Source organism: Leptosomus discolor, chromosome 9 (assembly GCF_034619465.1).
Source record: "Leptosomus discolor isolate bLepDis1 chromosome 9, bLepDis1.hap2, whole genome shotgun sequence".
NCBI lineage: Eukaryota > Metazoa > Chordata > Aves > Leptosomiformes > Leptosomidae > Leptosomus > Leptosomus discolor.
In genome coordinates this window covers 36,456,268-36,467,704 of record NC_141399.1, presented here as the reverse complement: position 1 = coordinate 36,467,704, position 11,437 = coordinate 36,456,268, and the positions used below count along the sequence as shown (strand labels likewise).

Sequence of the window (11,437 nt, the reverse complement as noted above, 5' to 3'; positions counted from 1 at the left end):
TTCTGGCTTCACAGCAGAAAAGTGGGTCACCAGCTTGTTACTGGCAGCTCAATTTTGGTGTCATTTAGCCAGCTGAAGAGAAACAAATAGGCCATCGATCAGTCTAGCAACAGCCCAGGGCCTTCATATTTTAATTACATGTGTTCTGTGGACCAAATTCATCCTTGTTGAAATATCATAAACTTACATGAAACTCCCCAATGGAGGAAATTTGCCTAATATGTCGTGTCCCCGCGCCCCGTATTATTAATACATCTAACACTGTTGCAAATAACTTTTTATCTTTCTATCTCTCCAACTTTTGTAAGCAAGCTGACTCAGTTTTCAATACCATTTTCAAGTAGTGAAGAGAGATGAAGAGAACTTTTCCTGTTAGCCCTTATTATAGGAAGAAGCTTTAAATAACTGTTGAAACTGCAGTACGGGTGACCTCTATCCAGCACAGTGCTGCACCTCTGTATTTAGCATAAGCAAGCTGGGTGCTTTGCTTGATTTACCAAACAGAAACTGTGATTATCAGTAATGCTGCCATGTGTTCTCTCTGTGAACACTGGAGAAATCCAGTGAAGTCCACTCTAAGATGGGTCCATTTCTGGATGGGACTGTTTTGTGTGGGACCTGGTCTGTCAAAGCCTGGCTGCTCTAGCAGCAGTGAAGATTTTTTTTGGTTTCCCCTCCAAGAAGGATTTCTGAGAGACTGGAAGCCGAAAGATGTCAAGACTTAGGGCTGAAATGCAACTTGTTTCTTTCTCAAGCATGCATAGATGTGGAGTTGGTCTAAGGGCGCACGAGGCATTTCTTCAAGGAAGCATCTGCAGGAGGAGCCTCTGCCTGTTTGGGCACGTGGTGCCAAGGGGTGCAATTCTCCTGCAGGGTCTCCCAGCTGGAAACTAATGGACCAGGGAGGAGAGTCAGTGTGAGGCGGAGCGGTTGCTCCTCTCTGCAGCAACCCGTGCAACAAGGGCGAGCCGAGCTCTGGTGTCTCCTGCGGCACTCCCAACCACTAACCCGCAGCAGCAGGAGCCGATGAATCCCAGTGGCAGACAGCTTCCAGGACAAATGGAAGGGCAGAAGCCAGGGTGTAAAGCTGCAGCTGCTGTCCTAGCTGGGTCCTTGCTCTCTTTCGTCCTCCAAGCCACCAGTGTCAGCGCCCTGCAGGGCTCCCCACCGATGCTGCTGGTGGAGGATGTGATCCCAGAGAACATCAGCTGGACTGCCGAGGAAGGCCAGGGCAATGAATCCTCAGAGCACACATTTTTCTCTCTGGATTATCAGCACGTCCAAGTCCCCTTTGAAATCACGCTCTGGATCATGCTTGCATCTTTGGCCAAAATAGGTAAGGCATCTTGAGAGGGTGAGGAAGGATGGGAGGCTCTGTGGGGTTGGTGTGGGCAAGGGTGGCCTTTGCTTCACCTCTTCTCCAATCTTGGAGCCTGAGACAGCATGCCAGGTCCTAAGGATGCACCTATTGTGTGCCAGACATAACTGCACACATGGAAACCAACTACCCAGTTGTGTTTTAGGTTGGAAATGATGGGTTTCCATCTAGAAGTTCACACCTGTGCATACTGTTGCTGTTAGTAGAAAAGCTATCAGGGTTTCCAGGAATTTTATTTAACTGCAGTACACACCAAGGTGTGAATACATCTCAATTAGCTTGCTAGCTACGCTACCTGCAGGTGGTCCACTGACATCTTCACCTTAAAATGAAGACTCCTTGGCCTTAAAAAAGGATGCTGTGTCTGGCCAGCCGCAAGGAATAATTCAGTCTGTGTGTAGGGTGTTATACAGCCTGGAATAAAATATCTCTTCATCAAGGAGGTTATCTGTCTAATGACACCTAAGAAATTATATTTTGTGTAACTTGGATACTTGGATCTACCTTTTTTTTTTTCCCCCCTGAAAAACTAGGTGTAGCAAAGTGGAAGTTACTTTTGTTTTTCTCCAGGTATTTTGATCACTTCTGTTAAATTACTGCCATAAAATTTATTTTTGGCATTTTTTCTTTTATTTTTTTCCTTATAAGGGAGAAGTCTCTGAGATTAATTTAGATCAGAACTTCTTTCAGATGGAAATGGTCTTTTTGTTGTGCTGTTCTGCATATTATATGATGAGATCTCAACTCTATTAACGAGATCTCAACTCTATTAACATGCATGAAGAAATGATGGTGATCACAGATTTTTAGATTTGCAGTTTGGTTTGTTTCAATTACTTTTTTTTAATAACTCATCTAAAGTACTTGTAGTGCTTGTCAGCATTTCTCCCTAATGTCGGGTGTTGCACAAGGCTGGCTTAATTGGACTTTTTTCAGTGTTACCTTTAGCTTTAAGGGTTAATGATCAAATATTATTAAAAGTGGCACCATTTATAATTAATGAGAATAATTTTTTGTGATTACTTTTTTTGATTTATGGAATCTGTATTATGTTTAAAATTAGCAATTGCTATTTACATTAGTGCTGAAGGTGGCATGCTAACTAGATGATATCATAAATCTTTCCAAATAACTTTTTATTTATGTGGATTTCGTTTTTCAATATGTGTATTACCTAAAAATATGTCTTTAACCTTATGCTATGATGAACTGCAATTTGAACCAACAGTAATTTTAGGCGGTTTGGTATTTTCAGTAACCTCTCAGACTTTTCTAAACAGTTTCTTACAGGGCTACTTCACCTTAATTTTGTGCATTTATTACCACCATTCCAAGGCACAGCCTGCTGCAGGTGGGAGCATGGGGAGCTTCCTCACCCCAATGAGGAGCTGGCTGATGCTCTTTAGCCAGTTTGGGCTGGTGAGATAATATGGTTTTTATCTATCCATCCTCTTCCAGGGTTTCATCTATATAACAAGCTGCCTTCTGTTGTTCCCGAAAGCTGTTTATTGATATTTGTAGGACTCATCATGGGGGGAATCATCTACGGCTTAAATGACAAGTCACCGCCTGTTATGGACAGCGACATCTTTTTCCTCTACCTCCTGCCACCCATCGTCCTTGACGCAGGTTACTTCATGCCCAGCCGTCCCTTTTTTGAGAACATCGGCACTATCCTCCTCTATGCAGTTGTGGGGACGATATGGAATGTGTTTGGGATCGGGTTTTCCCTGTATGGGATCTGCCAGGTGAAAGCCTTTCGCCTGCAGGACGTGTCGTTGCTCCATAACCTACTGTTTGGCAGCCTTATCGCCGCCGTGGATCCTGTGGCAGTGTTAGCCGTCTTTGAAGAGATACACGTCAATGAAAAGCTACACATTTTAGTCTTCGGTGAATCGCTCCTGAATGACGCGGTGACGGTGGTAAGGACTAGCATTTGAATATTTGATATTCAGAGGAAGGATGGGCTGGTGCTGAGAGGTGGGACGTGAGATCTGCAGAGGGAATAGTCATCAACAGCCTCTTCTAGCAAAGGACACCTGATCTGCTTCTCTGGTCTGAGGTCCTGAGAAGCTTTCAGGTGAACATCTCTTTGTATGTCTGGAGAAAGAAATGCACTTGAGTGCCACAGCACTCCCCTGGTAGGAGCCTGACCTCCCGAGAAGGATGCTGACCCTGCACTGGTAGAAATCCCGGCAGTGTAACTTAGGGTCATTGCTACATATGGCCATGTCTGGTGAATATCTTGTTAATGGCAATTTTTTTCTTTTACTTTTTCACACAGGTGCTCTACAAGCTATTCCGATCTTTCTGTGAAATGCCAACCATCAAAAGCATGGATATTTTTGCTGGAGTTGGAAAATTCTTTGTGGTTGGGCTAGGAGGAGTTTTAGTAGGTCTTGCTTTTGGGATGACTGCTGCCTTTACCACGCGATTCACCAAGGATATCCGTGTCATTGAACCGCTCTTTGTCTTCCTGTACAGCTATCTTTCCTACCTCACTGCTGAAATGTTTCACCTTTCAGGGATTGTGGCGTAAGTATGTCCCAGCATTTCATCTGTCCAGAAAAGCTTTCTGGCTATATTTACTGAAAAGTATCAGAAAAAGTTTTAAAGTAAGTTTGCTTAGTTGGAAATCTGTCTATGGCAGCACACAGCAAATATAAAAGCCTGTGGAAGAGCTGAGAGGTGTAACCCCATTTCACACATTACACAATTACACATTAATGGTAATAGCTGCAAGTCACAAGCAATCCAGATGACTACTGCTGAGCAAGCTTCCGACAGCTGGTTGTTTTTTGTACGTTATTGGGGAGTGTTCATTTGGGCTCCATGTTTTTTTTTTTTGGAAACCCTGGATGTTCAAGCAGCGAGATGTCTAGTAGATTTGGCAGAGCCAGAAGAGGCTTTCTTGGCCTATTATGTTATTTTCCATGTGTGGCCTAGTCAAAACCAACATTTGAAGAGCTGCAAGGAGTATTTAATCAACTCCTCAGGAAGGTTTGGTCTCGGTTTACAGCACATCTGTTCTAGCATCCTCCTGATCTGAATACCCTACTTACCCTACCCTACCCAACGGCATGCTGAGGCAGACAGAGCAAAGTGAGGGATAGGGTGGGAGCTGTGTGTCCCCTGCAGAGCTGAACCCTGGAAGTATTCCTGCTGTTTGGAGGTGGAGGGCTCTAATGGAAAGCTCTGCTTTGGAGATTCTGACTTAGTGCCAGGAGATCAGACACAGCTCATGAGTTCGTCTGGTGTCCTGGGTGAGGGTGTCATCTGTCATCTCTCTGTCTCCAGTAACGTTGGAAATCTGCTGACCAATTTCAGCCAAAGTTGTCAGAGATCAAGATTTCAAAGGGCCTAAACCCAACCTGCTTGCAGTTTCCTACAGCACAGTCAGTCCTATACACTCTTCAGTCTAAAACCCACCTTGGATTACCAGCAGACTTTCTCTGTGAAGCTTTTGCACCCCGAGGGTTTAGCAGCACGGGGCAGGCAGGGACTGCCTGTCTCTGGCAGCCAAGTCCCATGCTGTATCAGAGACCATCTCATGAATTCTTATGCAACTTTTTGGATCAGTGAAGTGAAACTGTTTTTGTAAATTCAGTCTTTCACAAATTGGCATTTATAGATAATACAGTTAATTTGTTTTTCTTTTTACTGGGTACTTATTTCAATAAAATTAATAATTTTGGGCCAGATCCTTCAGTTTTAAGAGAGGTAATTGAGCTTCTTGCTTATCTCATTGTGCATTTCACTTGCAGAGCAGATGCTGAGAAAAAAATAGAATAATCCTAATGATCAAAGAAAGCTTACCTTGGAAAGCAGAGACAGATGAAAATCAGAGTGATTCAGTCCTCCTGGTTTCTGTGGGCTGATGTGTACCTGAACTAAGTCAGCTGGCGCTGAGGATCATAACCAACTGTTTTACATTTCCCAAAAGACTGTAAAGTGCACTTAGACTGCATTGATAGCTGCCATGTAAACAGCTGTAAATCTGATAATAACGAAGATAAAAAGAAAAGAAAAGAATCAAGTCAGGTACCAACTAGACACAGGAGTATCTGAGAGATCTACTTTAAAACTAATGATATTGCTTTGGATATAAACCATTCCTGTATCTTGCAGGTTTTGTTTCCTCGAATGGTTAATAGAAGCAATATTCTAGCATTACTGAAAACAATTCTAGCTCCGGGAATAGGTAGGAGAAAGCCTATTTATAGGAGCGTAAGACAGAACAGTGAAATAAATATGCTGCATAATCATCATGGAGCAGAAAACATTCAATCCTAATGGTGTCTACTTCTATCAATCACAATCTACTGTACCCATTATGGAACCCATTTTCTATTCTTTTGAATAATGCATTGTGTCTAAAGCAAAACAATTGCAAAGGCAGCTGATTCCTGCACTGCTGGTCTTATAATTGCCAAATTATAAATGCCTCTTTTATATATCTTGATTTCAAACAATTCATTCATTTGTGACCAGGGAATACTGTGTTATAAGAAGCAGATCTTGGCAGTTTGTTGCTTTGAAAAATAACTTGATTACCAAAAAAATCAATTCTACATAGTCCAAAAAAAAAAAAATCCGTGAGTGCAACCCAATCTGCTAAACAGTTCTGCAAATGTTTTTAGTTTGATTTTTTTCTTTTCCCCTTCCCCTTGCCCTAGGGGCAGTGTCCATCTTTGAAGCTGTGACAGGACAGGTCAAGTTTATTCCCTCTCTATATCTGGTGTGAACCCATATCCGTTCTCCCAAACCACAGCTCTGAAATTCGCTTGCCCATAAATACTTGTTGAATGTCTTGGTTCCTAGCTGGGACTATTTTACCCACTATTTATTGAGGCAGATATAGAAACAGAAGAATTTATTATTTTCTTTTTAGCCTGTGGTTTAATCCCTGCTACTCTTTCTGGCTCAGTGCTTTATGCAAAGTGGGACAGTCTAAAAAGGAGAAATCAAAAAAAGATGATTTCAGAATATTTTAAAGTGTTGGTACATTTTTTTAGGAGACTAAAGATGTCAACTCAAACAACATCGGATGAAAAAGGGATTTGAATCTTGATCTTACGCTGCTGGATAAATGGGATCCCTTTCCCCAGCAAGAGTGTCGTGGCTTTCCTGAGTCTCACCTTTTGTATCCTTGTGCCTTTACTACAAGTCCTCTACCTGAAGCCCAGTTTTAATTTCAGACAAACTGAAATGTTTCTTTGTCCTTCAAAAAAAGTATGGCTTTTTTAATGGCAAGGAGGAAAAACAAATATTTGTTATTTTTGAGTGAAAGAAATAGAAATGTGTGTATTTGGGTTTTTTGTTTTGTTTGTTTGTTTGAATGCAAAGCCCCGTAATCAGTAACTGACAGTGGGTGGAAGAGCATATTAATTTGAAAAAGTTGTGGGTTTTTTCCTTCTAATTTCTAATTTGTTATTCCAACCAAATATCTGATGAATATTTCCCCGTTATAATCTTGCTGATTTTCTTAGTGCTTTCAGTGGACCAGAAATGTCTTGGTCCAACAACAGATGCCGAGTTGTGGCAGTGAAGATGCTCTGGTGCTTCAAAGAGGCCCTTACTCTGCTTTTGGTAGCAGTGGTGCAGATTAGGAGCAGCAATGCAGTGGCCGACGGCATCTTCCTGAAATAAATAAATAGCTGTGGAGGAGAGAATCGGGGTCTTTGGTTTCATACAGGTCATAAAAACACAATCAGAGCACAATCAGCTCTGCCCATCTGCAGAGGGGCTGGGGCAGTCCTGGGCTTTTTCCATCAAAGCCTAGGTACTGCAAAGAATCTCCTTTGTGAAATTCTGGGGTTAAATGCGGTGTTTTCACTGCAAAGCAGTAGTTGCATGGTTGTTTCCTGAATAGCTCTTAGCTGAGAGGATATATTATGGAGAATGTGCTGTGGAGGCCACCACCTATCTTAACACCTATTTGCATCTCTATAGGTCACTTATCTGTCCTGGGTGGCTGGTGTTTAAAGTCAGTCTACCAGACCCAGGTGCCCTTCTGCAAGCCAAGGATCTACTTCTCTGTGGGCTTGTCTGCATGTGATATCACCTAATAAGAGTTACTATGATGTCCTCTGTGAAAGGAATTTTTAATGCAGTGAAACCCTGTGTGGATGGCCTTACCAATGGAAGTCAGATCTTGGAAACGTAAAGCTGTTTTGCTATTGCTGGTACAACATTTAGAACAAAATGTTTCTGTCCAGGTTAAAATATAAAAAAAAAATGGAGCTTCAATGTTTTGAACACTCAATTGTTTTGACCTGCCAAGATTTCTGGCCTGAAAATATAGTGATTTGAAAAGCTGATGAATTAGCTAACCACATGTACCCTCTAACTTGAAGAACCAATTATCCATGAAAAATTGCAAGGCAGAAGTTTTAACTGGTGCTGCACACTTCTGAAAAGACCTTGGATATGCGGTACCTGAGGAGGTCAGATGTACCAACTATAGCAACAGCATTTCTTGGCTCATTGTGCAGCCTTATGAGTGTGCTTGAGCGTTTTACTGTCTCTTGGCTGCACAGAGTCAATGGCTTCCTAGCTATGCCCAAATAATATACAGTGCAAGTCCGGTCAGGCTTAGAAAAACAGTGTGAGGTACGTCATATGCTTATTTCTCCAACTTTAGATTAGCTTTGGTCCCTTGGGTGGAGGAGTACAGCATTCAGCCTGCTCTTAAACTACACCGATTCAGAGTCCTGCAAGGACCTGCTGTAGTCACCAGGTATCAGCCAGACTCACAGGAGTTCTATTCACACAGTTCTCATGCTAAGATACAAGTCTCCCATTCCCTCAAATGTCTTTCTTCTGGGCAAAATAAGTAATGTGGGCTCCTAAGCATGAAACTTTTCAGCCCAGATGGTTAGAGTTTGGTAAACTTAAAGAACTGAAAACAGTGTCTTGTGATGGGAAGAGTTGGATGTAGTTAATTGTAGGTACTGCTGTGTGACTATGGTAAATGCAATAGACTGCAAGTTGTTTATCTGTTTAAAACCAGACTCAGATGGTTTGGTCAACCTATATAGTATCTTATTGTACTGGTGGTCCTGATATTGTTGGACTGATGTGGGAAGCGAATCACTACCAGTGAGATATCTGCAAACATCTAAGACTTGATGAAGCTTATTTTTTTATAAATGACAATATGTGTTGATTTTGTGTGCTTAAGTAGAAAAATTTGTTGTTTCATTTTCATTTTCTCAGCATCATTGCTTGTGCCATGGGCATGAAACGTTATGTGGAGGCCAACATCTCTCTGAAGTCTCACACCACAGTCAAATACTTCATGAAGATGTGGAGCAGTGTTAGTGATACTCTCATCTTCATCTTTCTTGGAGTTTCCACCATTGGAGAAAATCATGAGTGGAACTGGCCATACATCTGCTTCACTGTCATTTTCTGTCTTGTTTGGAGAGCACTAGGTATGGTAAAATTATAGATTTTATTTTTTATATATATATTTTTTTTAATGGGAGTGAAAAATGTGATTCCATTAAATGACAGAATGCTCCCACCATCACCCTTTCCTGCTTGCTGTGTATGTGTGGTTATCCCAGATGGGAATGCAAGAACTGAAATGGGAGACAGCAGCTAATGCTTCCCTCCTTGTTCAATAGTGTCTTGCGTTTTACTGCAAGTTCCTAGTCTGTGCACTCACCATAGACAGCACTGGTGCTAAACAGAAATTCTCATGACATCTATTTTATTGGCACCTCTGTCTTAGATCCTCCTTTGATTGCCATGATCTCCTCTTCCATTTCGTTGTATCTTAGTCCCTTGGTATCTTCGCAGTAAGAGGGAGAATGTAGATACATAGCTTGGTATCAAAGAGCCGTGTAAAACCATGGGGCCTCTGAATTGCTCAGATTTAAGGGATTTAATTCATAACAAGTTTGGGTACAGCAGCATCCTTAAATGGGAAACCATAGGAACCTTCAAACATCTGTCCCTGGGGATGCTGTTCTGCTATACCAAACAACGTCTACCCAACTTACTGCTGGGTAGATGAGAATTGGGACCTAAAATGTGAGGATACTTCTGCTCCTATCCAAGAACTTCAGATAAGGACTGAGAATGACAGAATTGCACAGAATCAGGGAATTGCTGAGATTGGCAGGGACCTCTCGAGATCGTCTGGTCCAACTCCCTGCTTAAGCAGGGTCAGCTAAGCAGGAGTGTGTCCAGAAGGCTTTTGATTATCTCCCTGGATGGAGGGTCTACAGCCTCCCTGGGACACCTATTGCAGGTTTCCTATACAACCTGACCAGCCTCGCAGCAAAAAAATGACCAAGACTTAGTGATAACAAGAGGAAGAGAGCTATGCCTGAAAATACTTTCCCGATAATTGTGGCTAAAGATAATCTTCTTGAGATCAGTTATGATGAAAACCTGAGTCCTGGTCCCAGAATACTCTGGAATCCCATTTTCATGCATTGTAAATGACCAGAAAAAATAGACCCACTGTTTTACTGTTGTCCCCAGTTGTGTCTTGCACTGATTTGGTGTTCAGAGAGGCTGATTGTCCATTGCCTCTTACAGTGTCCAGTTACTGTTACCTAAGTGAGTGCAGAGTGCCTATCTTCTCATTTATGGATGGTTTTATGTATTAACTATAGATGCAAATGTAACAGAGCACACAGTTTGGCAAAGCATTTGAGAGCTACAAAATATTCAACAGGATTTATGTTTACAAACCACTGAGTCAGAGTAAATTCAAATTTGATAGACAGTTCAAGAAATTGCTTAAATAAGATAGGCCATGATTAGCAAGACACAGCAGAATGGGGTTTATTAGCTGTTAATACATGCCAAGGTTTGTTTTAATAACTGTGCACCATAACTGCAGTTGGAAACACGCTTATCAGTCAGTTGTGCATACATTCAAATGTTTTATTATGATTAAGTAATTTTCTCTTAAATTATTTGCTCAAATGGAAAGTTCTCAGTGAGTTTGACATTTTTAGTTCAAAAATTCTTCATTGCAAGACCTAAGGAACATAGTAACATTACAAAAGCACACTGAAAATCCTCTGGCGCTCTAAACACAGCTCCTCTGATTGCATTCTCAAATTATGCAGCACATTATTAGAGAAGGGCTGAGTGCTGCAGCCAGGAAAGGAAACCCTCTTTATATTCAAAATCCCCCTTGAATTAAATAAGAACAGTCAAATCAGGTCTGCAAATCGTCTTACATATCTGATCCTGAATAGGGTGCCCCTTTTCTGCACCACCTTCCTGGAGATCTGTAGGTGTGCTGGGAGGATGCAAGTTGGGCAGGGTGCTGTATGAAACAGCTGGGATACTGCTGTGGAGATGGTGGTTGAGATTAGACCCTGATCTGCTCAGATCCATTCAGCAGCTCTGGACATGCTCAAGACACTGATCCAGAAATGGGAGGCACCCATAGAGTTTGGTTGCAGGAATTGAGGACTTTTGGGTTGCTGGTGCTGGGGTTAGTGCATAAGCTGTACTTTAGTCCTTTATTGGATCCTCCCAGTGCTCTTAAATGAGAATAATTCTGCTGAAGCCTGGGGGTTGGAATTACTTTGGTATAAGAGAGATCATCTAAAAGGCAAAATGCATTGATTGTAGGACAGCACTAGTATTCTACTGCTATCCAAGCACTAAGGAGATTTTCTTCTGCTCTGTCTCAAGGTATATCTCCAGAAGAAAATACATTCTGCTCAAAATGATTAATTGTATGTAGTCTCTTGGAGCAAACTGGCCTTGAATTCATTTAGGGGATGCTAATAATAATTTATGAGGAAGGGTTAAATTAAGACAAAGGCCAGGATATCAGCTCAAGTAAATTTTGTTCCTTTAAATCATTGTCACTGCCTGAGCTTTATGGTAGCTGCAGATGTGATCTGAGATATGCTTTATTTTATTTTTTTTTTTTAAGTTACAAAGAACCTTAAAACCGAGGTACTTCACATCCTCTGGTCTGGGCACCAACTCCATGGAGCTTGGGAGATGGGGAAGGTGTTGCAAGGTTCAGTTAATTGACTTCCCTGTGCCTGAACATCCCCAGCTTTTTGTTTCTTC

General features: G+C 41.7%; 1 protein-coding gene across 1 annotated transcript in view; it reads left to right on the top strand.

Moving 5' to 3' along the window:
* The first annotated feature begins 1,059 nt into the window (after nucleotides 1-1,059).
* The window catches only part of LOC104344181 (sodium/hydrogen exchanger 2-like), a 28,974-nt gene continuing 18,596 nt past the window's right edge, over nucleotides 1,060-11,437 (top strand). Inside the window, exons 1-4 of the mRNA XM_086469789.1 lie at nucleotides 1,060-1,336; nucleotides 2,837-3,300; nucleotides 3,663-3,913; nucleotides 8,597-8,814. Of these exons, the coding sequence (XP_086325915.1) occupies nucleotides 1,060-1,336; nucleotides 2,837-3,300; nucleotides 3,663-3,913; nucleotides 8,597-8,814 (1,210 nt within the window). The remainder of the gene's footprint in view (nucleotides 1,337-2,836; nucleotides 3,301-3,662; nucleotides 3,914-8,596; nucleotides 8,815-11,437) is intronic.